Consider the following 13,572-nt stretch of genomic DNA (forward strand, 5'->3'; position numbering starts at 1 on the left):
TTGAACACTGACAGGATGCTTGATGATAGCAAGGAATTATTGTTGATTTTTGGATAGTATGATAATGGTTGAAAGTATGATAATGGTATTGTAGATATCTTTTTTAAAAAGATTTTTTAAAGTGTAGAGATAATGAATTCTGAAATATTAATGAATTGAAATGATTTCTATGAAGACTTTGATGGTCTCCCATCATTCTTAGGATAAAATCTAGAACCCTGTACCTCCTCTTCTGCCCTCATCCACTGCACTTCAGCTGCACTGGCCTGCTTGCAATTTCTTCAATGTGCCAAGCTCTTCCTTGTCTTAAGGTCTTTGCACATACTATTCCTTGGGGATGCTTCTCTGACCCCTTTCCCTCCTCCCACCACATTGGTCCCTTGTCATATGCTGTCTCTCATGCTGGCACACAGTCGCTGCCTGAAATCTCCAGCAACAAAAGAGAGGAAAATGAGGGCTCTGGTCTCTTCCCCCTCTCCCCACTGCTGTTGTCTTTCTTTTTTTTTCCCTTTTTATTTTATTTATTTATTTATTTATTTTTGGCTGTGCCATGCAGACTGCGGGATCCTAGTTCCCCAACCAGGGATCGAACCTGGGCCTACGGCAGTGAAAGTGTCGAGTCCTAACCACTGGACCACCAGGGAATTCCCCTCACTGCTGTGGTCTTAGATCACCATCACCTCTCACCCGTACCTCTGCAGGAGACACCTCACCTGTCTTCCTGTCCGCTCTAATGCACCCTCCACACTGCAGCCAGGGTACCTTTTCCAAGGGTCAGCTCTGACTGTGGGGTCAACTTGTCTGAACTGAAGGGCACACTCAATGGATGTGACCTTGTTAAGTCCCCTGGCAACCTAAAAACATAGATGCAGCCTGTGTACCTAACCGTGGAGTAGGTCCCTCTTTTCCTCCGTCTCTCCTCAGCCACTCAAGGGCTCTGCACTTGCAGGTCGTGGAGGGGCCTGGCTGTGTAGCGACCCCAAGCACCTCGCCCAGCAACCATCTCACGGTTGGCACCAGAAGCCACTTTGCTGCTGTCCAGGCCTGGGCACTGGCCCCAGGAACAAAGAGTGTCCTCTGGGCTGGACCCCAGGTTGCCAGTCCCCGCCCAGAGGGAACATAGAGTCCAGTGTGGGTTCTTGGAAAAGCTGCATCAGGGAGTTTAATGAGTGACCTGCAGGGCTGTTTTCCACCCCTGATGGTTCAGAGAAGCCTCAGAGGTCGGGCAGCTGGATGGGGCCCTGGCCAATGGTGGTGGTAGCTGGAAAAGCAGAGCGGAAAACACCCCTTTGGAGCTGGCTGAGCTCCCTTGGGAGGCACCTCCTCTCCTCGGCAACCATCCTGTGGATGTGGGTGGAGTGGGGAGCACAAGACTCGGAATTGCAGCCTGGATTCCAGGCCAAGTCTGCCCCTGGCTTGCTGTAGGACTTTGAGCAATCACTCCTTCTCACTTGCCTCTGTTTCAGAGCCTCAGATGGGAAATTTAAGAGAAGGTGGGAGAGAAAGGAGGCCGACAGAACGCACACTCCCTTGGCAGCTCCTCCGGTCTTGAGTGGCTAATGTCCCTCCTTTTCAGCCTCTGTGCCTGGACCTTCCTTTGCTCCCCATCTTCCCTCCTCGGAGAATGGAGGCAGGGGAGGCTGGAGGCCTGGGCTGCAGAGTCAGATGGGCCTGCATTGAGTCCTTCTCTTCCCCTCCCCTCCATGCTGTGTGAGCTTGGACAAGTGGCTCACCTTCTCTGAGCCCCCATCGCTCATCGGTGAAATGGACATAATATTCTTTGCCTCTGGACTTCCTGGGAGAATTAAATAAACTCAGGTCTATAGGGCATTGAACAGTCAACAAATGGTATTCTGACAAACATGAAGGGCCAGGGTGAGTCTGGGGAGCACGAGGCAGGAGAGAGCAGCAGTTCTCAGCGCTCGATGCCACGGCCCCAGGGCTGACACTTGCATGGGCTGCAAAGTCCCTGGCTCCATAAAATATTAACAGCCCAGCAAACGGCAGGGTTCAGGTTGTGACCCATGGCCCCTAGGGCTGCACAATGAGGGTAGTTCAGTCCAAGTAAAGTCTCTACAGGTTGGGCCCTGGACAAATGGAGTATGAGGGGGAACTGGGAAGCCCCTCCCTCCCTCCCTGCTTCCCTCCTTCCTGGAATCTCTCCCCACCCAGCCTGAAATTTCACCATTGGTAACTTCTGTGCTTTAAACCAGGGATTGGCAAACTATGGTCCCTAACTGGTTTTGTAAAGCTTGCAAGCTAAGAATGGGTTTTGTATTTGTAAATGGTTGAAAAAAAATCAAAAAAAGACTTCCACGACACATGAATATTACATGAATTCAAAGTTGGAGTCCACAGACAAAGTGTCACTGGAACTCAGCCACGTTCCTCCTCTGTGTGTTGACTGCGGCTGCTTTTGCGCTGCATCGGCCAGGGGAGTAGTTTAATACGTTCCCCAAAGCCAAAAAGATTCACTCTCTGGTCCTTTACGGAAGATGTTTGCAGACCTCTGATTCAAAAGAAACCAGCTGGGCTTCCCTGGTGGCGCAGTGGTTGAGAGTCCGCCTGCCGATGCACGGGACACGGGTTCGTGCCCCGGTCCGGGAGGATCCCACATGCCGCGGAGCGGCTGGGCCCGTGAGCCATGGCCGCTGAGCCTGCGCGTCCGGAGCCTGTGCTCCGCAACGGGAGAGGCCACAACAGTGAGAGGCCCTCGTACCGCAAAAAAAAATAAAAAGAAACCAGCTTTGAAAGTGGGAGTGCCCTGGGGAAGATTCAGTTGGGGCTGTTGGTGGGAGTCAGGAGTCCCCGTCTAACCATTAACCCGTCACTTATCAAGCAAGTGACTGGGCCATGTTCCCTCTGGGCGTCCTTTTCTCCATCTGTAAAATGCACACAGAGATTCCTTCTCCGTTCACCCCAGCATTGCTGGAAGGCTCCGTTTATGAAAGCTGATGGTCATTCATACCTTAGTGGGAAATAACTCAGCTTTCCTTGCTGCCCAGATGAGAGACGGGGATGCTAAGGGGTAGGTGACAGAGTCACACTGACCAAAGACAGCGGGAAGAAAGGATCCCTCCCCTCCAGAACCACGTGCAAGAGAGACAGCCTCCTTCTGCCAGACTGTGTTGAGGGACAGCTGGCAGGGGCTGCAGGCAGCCCAGGCAGGAGAGCAGGGAGAGGGTCGGGGGGAGTGAGAGGAAAAGCAGCGCTGGGCTTCTCAGGAGTCCTGTCAATACATACATAGACATTCTAATCGTGTCCCTCCCCAGCTCCCCCTGTCAAAGCCAAGAACCCTAAGGATCTGCCCCAACCCGCTTACCTTTCTAATCACACCTCCCTCTTCCTTCCCCCCACCGACCCCCAGCTCCAGCTACCCGTCCCCCCACCTCCTTGCCAGACCTCCACCCCAGAGCATCCTCCTGCCAGAGGGCCCTGGTATTTGCTGTTCCCTCTGCCAAAACACCCTTCCTGCAGATGTCTGTCCCTCACCTTCCTCAGGTCTCTGCTCCCGTGCTGATGGCCTATTAAAAACTGCCCCCCTAACCCGCACTTCCCAACCTAGGTTTTCTCCCCAGCACCCTCACTGACGGACAAGTACACATTTCACTCTTCATTTCCTTGCTGTTTATAAACCCTTCGCCCCGAAGAACATAAGCTCACAAGCACAGGGATTTTCACGTTCACTGCCTGGCACATAAGCAGGACCTAATGAATCTTTGGTGGATGACGGAATGATTAAATTTAATTACTTCATTAAATATAATTAGGAATTATTCTTAATTAAGCATTACTTTTTGCTCCCATGGATAGCTGCTGTCTGTGTGATAAATTTCCTTCTCATTTAATTCTCCCACAGCCCTGGGGGTGGGGACACTGTCGCATTTTCATATTTTTGGATGAGTAAACTGAGCCCAGAAAGGTGCCAGAGTCACCCTGCGAATAAAGATTAGAGGCTCCTGGACTCCTCCTCTGGTGCTCCTGGACCAGAAGGGTGGTGGTCTCCCTCCCAGCCAAAGCCCCTCCTTACCAAAGCAAAATAACTGGATCAAGAAATCGAATTGGTAAAAGCAAACGTTTTTATAGTATACATACACACACCGGGTTCAGCATGACAGTGCCAGGTATGGGCGGGTCACAGTTCCTGCCGTCACCACAGGGTAGGGTCTGCCCCTCCCCTCGGGTGTCTTGGTGCCCTGTGTCCCGAGCCAGTTTCCCCTGGGGCTTGGGGCAAGCCTGGAGAAGCTGGTCAGGCTTCACCCCAACCCTTTGCCCTTTGCCACCTGAGGGCAGCCATTGTCACCTGCCTGCCGGGCTCCACCCCCACAGGGGGGGCGAGGGAGTAGGGGGAGCTCGGGTTCTCGCTGTCTCGGGGTCAAGGCTGCGCTGCGCGCAGGGTCGTGTTTGCTGCAGGTCTCGCTGACGCACAGGGACAGGAGAAGATGACGTCGCTTGCCACAGCAGGTGGCGTGGGCAAGGGCCACCTGGGCGGGGCGGCCGGGGCCTCTCCACCCCCCATCCCCGGAGGTCGCTGGCCCCAAAGCCGCTGCCCATGACCGCAACCCTCAGTAGGGGTAGGGGGACACGGCGATGAGCAGGACGAAGACGCTTTGGTGGCGCGGCGCCGCGGCGCGCACGGTGAGCCGGTAGAGGCCCGCGCGGGTGAGCGCGCGGCGGGTGTAGACCGCGCCGCGGCCGGCGCGCAGCGGGCGCAGGGCGAAGGGGCTGCGCGGGTCGGGCTCCAGCACGCTAAGCTCCGTGCGGTTGGCGGGGACGCCGGCCTCGGAGAAGGCGGCCAGGCGGACCACGTCTTGGAGGGCGCGCACGCCCAGGGGCAGCGGCAGCAACTTGTACTGCAGCGTGGAGGGGCCGCCCGCGCTGCAGTCCTGCGAGCAGCGCCGGAAGCACGTCCTGCGGGCGGGACAGACCGATGGACTCTGGGTTGCCATCTGAGCGTGCCCGGTCGCATAAACCGGATCTCACCCCCGACCCCCGAAGTTCAGCCATGTGCCGACCCCCCACCCCACGCGCCCTGTGCCTCTCTACAAGTGCCACTGTTAGCCCATTTTAGAGAGCGGCAAACTGAGGCCCCAGGAAGCCAGAGACGTGCCCTTTCCCATCCGAGCAGGTCCCCCCCATAGGTGATAAAATTTACAGACCTCCAGGTCCCGCGCAGCCCCAGAGCTGAGTCACGGGCTCTGGATTTGGCGGGGGGGGGGGGGGTTATGCTCAAAGACTCGTGCTCAGCCTTGCCAAGGGTGCCCACTCCCTCTCTCCCCCCACATCAGCCTAGGCTTCCTGGTTAGTAGAGTCCGGGGCAAGTCGCCACCCCAGGATCCTTTCCCTAACAGCTGCAGCTGGTGTCAGCCAAGGTCCGTCCCCATGTCTGTGCGTGTTTAGGAGTGTCTGTAGCCACAGTGAGAGAAATGTATTTTGTGTTTGTGTAGCTGTGCATGTCTGAGCCCTGGGGTTTTGTGTGGGATTCTGGGTGGGGTTTATGTGCCTGCATGTGTGTTCCTGGGTCCAGAGTTTCCTGAATGTATGCATGTGTTCCCATGTGTCCCTGTGTGTCCATCTCTCAGCACCCCTTCCTCCCTCCAGTCCTCTCCTGACTCCGGTGTCTCCCAGCCCCCTGTGCTCCGTGCATGGCCCAAGCATCACTGTGCAGGAAATGATACTGCCCAGGTGAGCTCACACCCCAAGTAGCTGCAGGAAAGTGCTTGAGGGCACACTGCCCCGTGAGCTCAGGAGCCCTGCCCAGGAGTCCTGGCAGGGTTGACCCACTGACCCTAAGAGGGTCTCTGCCCGAGATGGGGCCTTCCTGGAGGCCCTCCTTCCTCCTTCTGGCTATACAGGAGCCAGAGTGTCGGCTGCCCAGATCCTGGCAGGGAATCCTCCCCATTCATCCCCCAGCCAGCTCAGCCCTTACCCAGGGCTGGAGCCCTGCCGGAAGGTGGCAGGACACGGCGTGTTCACACACTGGTAGCTGCCGCGGGTGTTGAAGCACATCTGGCTGGGCCCGCACTCGATGCTGTCCTCCTGACACTCGTTGATGTCTGGACGGGGAGGTAGGTGAAGAGATGGGGGGTGAAAAGATGGAGCAAAGTGGGGAGGGGCCAGGGAAGGCGTGGGGGAGGGTTAAGTGGGAGAGAGATGCCTTCCGAGGGCAGCAAGGTGCACGGCCCCTTCCCCGGTCCCCAGCCAGCCTGACCCATGACAGCCCAGGTGGCAGTCTCCTAGCACCTCCCCATTTCCCCAGGTGGGCACTCTGGAGACCTCCTGAGCCTAGAGCTGGGGTGGAGAGGCTGGGGGAGATGAGGGCTGCCCTCGGACCCAGAGCAGCCACTGCCCATGATCCTTCTCTGCCCCCCGTAGGAGCCCCACTCTCTCAGAGGACATTCACTGACCCCCGTGACAGAGAGGGAGGGATGGAGACTGACAAGGCAGACATGATTCCTGCTTTACAGGGAAAAAGCAGCATGACTGGCCGGACCCCAGAGCACCTTAGTTAGGGAAAATGCACTTGGCCTGGGAGTTGGAGGACTTCCCTGCTACTCCCAGCAGCAGCTGCCTTGCTGCGAGCACCAGTTCTGTGCCCGCCCTCCACACGTCTCTTCCCAGCATTTAGGGGAGGGCTCTGTTAGCCCCATCTCACCAGGAGACTGAGGCACAGAGAAGTGAAGTGAGTTGCCCAGTGACACACAGCAGAGCAGCAGTCGACCCCCAGGGCTGTTTTCAGAGCCTGCCCATGCAGTTTCTGAGCTCCTGCTTGGAGTGTGGGTCCCGGCCTGGCTCTGGCCACCTGGGGGTGGCACTTACCCCCTCCCTGCCCCTCCCTCACATGAGATGGTTGGGAAGGGGCTGGAGAGAGCAGACTGGGTGAGAGAAGCCCCCTCCTGCTCACCCTGGCAGTTCTTCCCGCTGGGGAGCAGGCGGTAGCCAGCGGGGCAGAGGCACTGGTAGCTGCCCTCGGTGTTCCGGCAGGCGTGCTGGCACAGGTTCCTCACCCGGCACTCGTCCAGATCTGGCTCGGGGCATGGGAGTGGGGGGGGGGATGGGGACAGAGAAACACTGAGTCACAGATGCCCAGGTGGCCACACGACTAACCGCAGGGCTCAGGACAAGCCAGGGAAGTCCCTGCCTTAGGCACCCGGGCCTTCTCCCCGCCCTGCCCCACCCAACCCTGGATTGCGAGGTTAGGAGAGTCCCTGGGCTTGATGCGCACCAAGGCATGGAGGGTGGAGACAGCGCTTCCAGGACACCCTCTGCCCAGGTGGCAAGGCTGAAGCACATCCGCCCTCCAGGTTACCCTCCCCCTTTGCACCTCTGCAGCCCGGCGCCAGTCTCCGCAGGGCCCAGGGACTCTCCTCGACACCCCCTGCCCCTGTCGCACCCCCCAGTCCCTGTTCACATTCTCATGTCAACCTGGAACATACTCCTTCCCTCCCTGACTGCTTCACCTCTGCACACCAAGAGGAACGTTCTCAAAGTGGGTTCCTGGGAACCTCTGCCCTCCCTCTGGGTAAAGTGTCCTGAAGCCAAATGGTTTGGAAAGGACTCCATCCGCTTTGGAAGCCCCTTGCCGATGAGCACAGCCAGGACTCCAAGAAACCTCGTAGCGAGGAGGCTTCCGTCTGCCCGCACCGCCTACCCCGCTTGCCTGTGAACCCTGGGTTTCTGAACACGGGTGTGGTGCCCACACGCCCAGCCCAGGAGCCTGAGACAACATAGCGGGGTGTGTCCCCGGTGGGCACGGCTGGGGCTCCGTCTTACCCGTGCAGACGCCATTCTCCCGGATGAAGCCAGGCGGGCACCAGGCCCGGCCCACGCTCAGGGCTCTGGGGCCCGGTCGGAGGGAGACCCAGGCGTGGTAGGACCCACTGGGGACGGGGGCGCGGGGACGCAGCCAGGCCACCAAGGGGTCCCAGTGGCTGACGGTGGTCACGTTTGGTCCACTGCGCTCCAGCGGGGTGCAAGTCCTGCCGTCCCGGAGGAGGGTCTGGCCGGGTGGGCACAGGCAGCGGTAGCTGCCCTGGAGGTTGTGGCACTGGTAAGCACAGCCCGGGGGCAGCTGCTGGCACTCGTTGATATCTGGAGAGGGGCAGAACCAGGCGGGGTGCCAAGGTGGCTCAGGGCGCGCTGCAGCCGCTCCACTGCTCTCCGGTGCTCCCCAGAATCCAGCTGCCTCACCCGCCGCACACAGGCCTGCCCCCAAGCCCTCCCTCTCCCGGACCACCCCCAGCCTCCTCTCCCACTCCAGCCTCTACTGCTCAGAGAGGCCCCCCACCCCACCCCCAGCTCTGAGCTCCGGACCCCAGTGTCCCTCAGCACCCCTCCCTTCAGCCTCCTGGTGAGGTCCATTCCACCTGCAAAGCCTCTCTGAGACCCACCCACTTCTCTCCACCCGCCTCCTCCTCCTGGGCTCCCAGGGAAGGTGACCTTGCCGGGCAGGGGGTGAGGTTTCGGTGGGAAACAGCAGGCAAAGCACGGATCAGGCACATGGTGGGCACGCAATCGGTGTTGGCTGCTGTTCTAGTCACAGAACTCAGGGTCACCCCTGTCATAACCGGTCCCTGCCCGTGAGCTGTGGGTGCTGACCAGGGTCCCAGGGAGGGGGTGGCTCTCCCCATACCTAGGCAGGGCAGGCCGGGGCCCTGGACCCGGTACCCCCTGGGGCAGCCGCAGCGGTGCCCGCCTGGGGTGTTCTCACAGATCTGGCTGTAGTGACATTCGTCTGTCTGCTCCAGACACTCGTCCACATCTGGAAAGGCAGGGGCAAGGGCGGGGGGCGCTGAGCCCACAGTCCCTCCCCCTGGGACATACCATGTGTCTCCGCATCTGGGCCTCATCCCCATCCCCATCTCCAACTTCAGTGCCAGGAGGAATGCCAGCGTTTGCAACCACCCTTCCTAATTATACCAGCTTTGGAGGGTAAGAAGGTTCTGGGTCCGGAAGAAGGAAGGGGCTTGAAAGATGGGCTTTGGAGGCAGAGTCCTGGGTGTGGACTCAGCTCTGCCATGTCTCTCGATCCTTGAGCCAGTAACTCTCCCTCTCTGAGCCTCAGTTTCCTCATCTGTAAAATGGGGTCACGATAGGACTCCTTCATGGGATCATGGGGAGAAAACGAGATCATGCACATGAAGGGCTTAGGACCCTGGTATATGGGCCGGGCTCAAAAACTGGTGAGAAGGAAGGGAGGGAGGGCGGGAGGAAGGCAGGAGGAGCCCTAGAAATGGGATGAAATGGGATGGCTGCTTCTTCTGAGTCCAAGTTTACCACGCTCTCCCCCTCCACTGACGGCCTCTCTTGGGGAAACCAGGAGGACCCACAGTCATGAAAGCCTAGAATTCTAGAACAGGAAGGACCCTAGAGGTCACCCATCCAGGGGTGGCACCTAGGTTTTGTCTCAAAGGCCCACTGCAACTGATTCATAGTAGCCACTGTAGCTGGAGAAGCTGTGTTGAGAAGGATTCAGAGGCTGTCTGTGGGCTGGACCATGATCCACGAGGGGAAAGAGGGGAAGTGGCAGTGGATGTAGCACGTTTGCCATGCCTGACCTGGTTCCCCTTCATCAGACAGATGAGAAACCTGAGACCCAGACAGGAAAAGACACTTGCCAGAGGGACTCAAGTCACCAGCAGCCAGGCTGGGTCAGGACTCAGACCTCCTGAGCCCAGCTCAGGCTTTCTCCCTGGCCTCACTCGACTCCTTCTGCCAAGAGAGTTCCGGTTTCCCTGCAGGCCCAGCGTCCCAGTGACACACAGCATGCCCTCTGCTGAACCCTGGCAACCACTGGGTTCCCGGGAGTCGGGACAGCCCGGCACCATGCCCCTGTCACCTTCACAACCGGCTCCATCAGTGGCCACCCGGAAGCCAGGCCTGCAGTTAGGGAGGCAACGGTAGGACCCCAGCAGGTTCACGCAGCGCTGTCCCTCTCGGCAAGGATCGGCCTCCCAAGCACACTCGTCCACATCTGTGGGGGGAACGGGGGCAGGGGCTGCATGAACACTTGTCCCCAGGCCCAGCCTACCCACACAGGCTTCGTCCTTAGGCCCAGAAGCCCCTGGCAGGAAGGTCCCCACCCCTCCTGCTAGCTTTGTCCATCATCTCCGCAGCCCCAGAAACACAGAGCCTCCTCTGAGGGACCCGGAGGCCCTGGCCTGCAGCATCTGAAGTAAGGCTGCACACAATGCCCTTTGGGTGCCCCAAAGAGACTTGGCCACACCAGGCCCCACTGGTGGGATGGAGGGACACAGGTGTGGGATCAGAGTCCAGACAGCTTCTCAGGGTCAGATTTATCGTCCAGCAGCTTCATTATGGGGGAAGCAGGGCAAGAGGGCCAGATGGGTATCAGCTCACTTCCAAGCCCGGTGGACTGGAAATGCCCGCTGAGGGCTGGGAAAGCTTCAGCGGGTGTGCGTGCCGTGAGCACGTGGTGGCCACATGCGTGTCTTTAGAGATCCCTATCGCCCGTCAGTACTTGAGCCTCTCCCCTCTGTGGCCCTCAAAATAAGAAGTTCTCAGTGGGAACAGGGCATGGGAACCCTTAGGTTCATGTCCCCTGAGGGATGTGCCCCCTGGCCAGGGTCCCAGCCCCGGAATCTCCCTGAGCACACCTGGGCCAGGTCCAAGATGAGCCTCTCCACCTGGGGCCCACTCACCTCTGCAGGTCCTTTCATCCCTGGCCAGGGTGAAGCCAGCTGGGCAGGAGCAAGAGAAGCGGCCGGGCACATTGCGGCAGGAGTGGGCGCAGGGGCTGGGACTGCCCGAGCACTCGTCCCTGTCTGCGGGCAGGGGGAGAGGTCTGGTGGTCTGCGCTCACAGGCCCTCCAGCCCTCCGTCCCTCCCAGGCTGAGGCCTCCCTCGTCCCTGCCGGGGTGGGGAGGTGTGCTCACCCATGCAAAACTCTCCCTGGGTGTCCAGCTCAAAGCCCTCTGGGCAGCCGACGTCATTCTCTTCTGCTAGGCAAAGGGGAGAGACCCTGAGGACACGAGGGCCCCAGTGCCCAAGGCGCCCGGGGATAGATAGCCCAGGCCCATGTGGGGGCCCTGGCAGCATCTGGCTGGGGCAGTGGCGGGTGGAGACGGGACGGGGGCCTCACCAGCTTGCAGGGCCGTGGAGAGCTGAAAGCGCAGGGCCTTGGCCTCGGGGTCGAAGGCCGAGCTGATAGCGGAGGCCCGCAGGTGCTGCACAAGCTGCGGCTGCGGGCCCTGGGCCGCGTTGTACCGGATGCTGTGGTTGCCGCGCAGGAACGAGACAAGGCTGTCCTGCAGGAAGCTCTGCGTGGAGCCCACAAAGAGCCGGCCAGGCCCCGTCTGCACGTACTGCTCCTGGAAGTCCTGCAACAGGCCGGTGGGGAGGAGGACATCACGGTATCAACTTCCAAGGGGCGAGGGACCCTCAGCCTCCAGTGGGGATGCTGGGGTGTGGGCCTGGTGGGCCTTTCAGCTCTTCTTCCAACCAGCTGAGCACCCTTGAGCTGTCTGCGAAGCTGGGCCAGAGCATCCTCCTGCTGTGGGGTTAGTCCTCCCCTCAGCCCAGCCAGGCCACGCCCCAGACCCTGCTGGGGAGTCAGGAAGGAAAGTGGGCCCGGCTGCTCGGGGAGGGTTGGGGCAGGACATGCCAGTGTCGCGCGTGCGCACCCCATCTGCACACCCCAGGGCTCTCCCCCGACCTGCACTTGCAGATCTGCGTCCGCCAGGCTCTCGGGGACGATGCCATTGACCACCACGTCGAGGAGTAGGAAGCCATCGGGATCCAGGCCCCGGGCCACCTGGGTCATCGTGAGCAGCTCCCCTGCAATCCATCCCCACCCAGCCTGGAGTCACCTCGGGGGAGAGGCCCTAGGCTCAGACCTCAGCCCCACCTGGCCCACCTCGGGGAGACCCCCCACTCACCCGTGGCAAACTCCACATGCGACTCCTGCTGGAAGCGGCTGCCCGTCAGGGAGTGGCCGTTCAGGGCATCTCCACTCTCTCTGGCCAGAGCCCAGTAGATGGGGGCGATGGTGACCACGAGCACCCGCATCAGAGGCCCTGGATGGGGTGGACACAGAGGCTGGGTTAGAGCCAGGTCCCAAGGGCAGCCGCTCTCCTGCTTAAGGTCCCTCTGCAGCTCCCTACTGCCCCCAGGAGAGCTCAGCCCCTTCCCTCCCTACCCAGGCCTAGCCCATGATTGCCTGGGCCAGTAATTAGATCAGAAGGTGGGAAGCGGTGAAGACAAAAACTACTTCGTGGGCTTCCCTGGTGGCGCAGTGGTTGAGAGTCCGCCTGCCGATGCAGGGGACACAGGTTCGTGCCCTGGTCCGGGAAGATCCTACATGCCGCGGAGCGGCTGGGCCCGTGAGCCATGGCCGCTGAGCCTGCGCGTCCGGAGCCTGTGCTCCGCAACGGGAGAGGCCACGACAGTGAGAGGCCCGCGTACCGCAAAAAAAAAAAACCTACTTCGTGGGGTAGTTGTGAAAATTAGCAACATATATTTATACAAAGAAGTGCCTTTAATATTCAACTGAATTCAATAAATATTGAGGGCTACTGGGTCACCACAGAGCATGGGACTGCATCGACCATCACTACATACATGCTGGACCAAGCAGAAAATCAGCTGTCTCCTAAACTGCAGACACCTTCCAGAAGAGCCTGGGAGAGGGAGGATCGTTCTAAACCACTGACTTGGAAAAAAGAGCCCAAAAGTGCCCTGGACACGGATTCTCAGACCTTCCCATGATGCCCAGCCCTCCTCTCAGGCCAGGTGGGGTCTGGGACTGGGGAAGGGGCAATGCTGTTTGCTTGGGACCAGGGATGGTCCAGCTTCTCAGCCAAACTGCTGGTTCAGAAGAGGTAACCAGAGGGCTGATGTTCACGGGAGCCAGCTGCGCCCCTGTCCCTGGGAGCAGAAACTTCTCGGCCCCCCTGTGCCTCTGCTTCCACTAAACAGAGCCAGGCATGCCCGGCCTGGAGCCAGATGCTTCTCTATGGTTCCTGCTCCTGAAGCTGGAAGAAGCAGCCACACCTGGGCAGTGTCTCGCTTCACTCCCTCTCTGCCGACAGCCAGCCCGGAGTGACCGCCCCACACACACAAGGCAGAGTCCCCTGACCTCCCACTGCTCACACAGTCTGTGGTCAAGGGCAGCTCTGGAGGGGCTGCTTTTAGCAAAGCCCCTGTCCACACTGCCCTCTCCCTGCTCTGGACTCCCATGAGGGGATGCGGGACCCCCCTGGGCAGGGTGAGACGGCAGGGTCCATTACAGCAGCGTCTGTAATGTCTCTCCAGAACATTCCATTTGCTTAGGACACACTATTTTATGAATCTGTTTGACAGAGGACATTTCTTGGTTCTCTGGTTCTAGCTAATTTTATTCTCCACGTTTCCCCTTTTCTGTCCCCTGCAGCCCATATCCCTTACTCCTTATTAGCGATCCCTTCACTTCTGTAGCAGCTCTTGCCTTAACAGTGGGAAAAAAACCTCACATAGCAATCAGTGGTTTCAAAAGTCACAATCTGACCCTGCATTCACATAATACTGGTAATTTCGCACTCTCGGGCTGATCTTAAATGCAGTTATTTTGTTTGG

General features: G+C 59.2%; 1 protein-coding gene across 1 annotated transcript in view; it reads right to left on the reverse strand.

The window, feature by feature from the left end:
* Positions 1–4,565: 4,565 nt before the first annotated feature.
* HMCN2 (hemicentin 2) overlaps positions 4,566–13,572 on the reverse strand; it is a 148,713-nt gene continuing 139,706 nt past the window's right edge. The window contains exons 88-98 of the mRNA XM_060101560.1: positions 11,898–12,035; positions 11,675–11,796; positions 11,102–11,339; positions 10,896–10,958; positions 10,662–10,784; positions 9,839–9,973; positions 8,633–8,761; positions 7,774–8,091; positions 6,905–7,024; positions 5,930–6,056; positions 4,566–4,911 (exon numbers count right to left, since the gene is read on the reverse strand). Of these exons, the coding sequence (XP_059957543.1) occupies positions 4,566–4,911; positions 5,930–6,056; positions 6,905–7,024; positions 7,774–8,091; positions 8,633–8,761; positions 9,839–9,973; positions 10,662–10,784; positions 10,896–10,958; positions 11,102–11,339; positions 11,675–11,796; positions 11,898–12,035 (1,859 nt within the window). The remainder of the gene's footprint in view (positions 4,912–5,929; positions 6,057–6,904; positions 7,025–7,773; positions 8,092–8,632; positions 8,762–9,838; positions 9,974–10,661; positions 10,785–10,895; positions 10,959–11,101; positions 11,340–11,674; positions 11,797–11,897; positions 12,036–13,572) is intronic.

Source organism: Mesoplodon densirostris, chromosome 6 (assembly GCF_025265405.1).
Source record: "Mesoplodon densirostris isolate mMesDen1 chromosome 6, mMesDen1 primary haplotype, whole genome shotgun sequence".
In the NCBI taxonomy this organism is placed as follows: domain Eukaryota; kingdom Metazoa; phylum Chordata; class Mammalia; order Artiodactyla; family Ziphiidae; genus Mesoplodon; species Mesoplodon densirostris.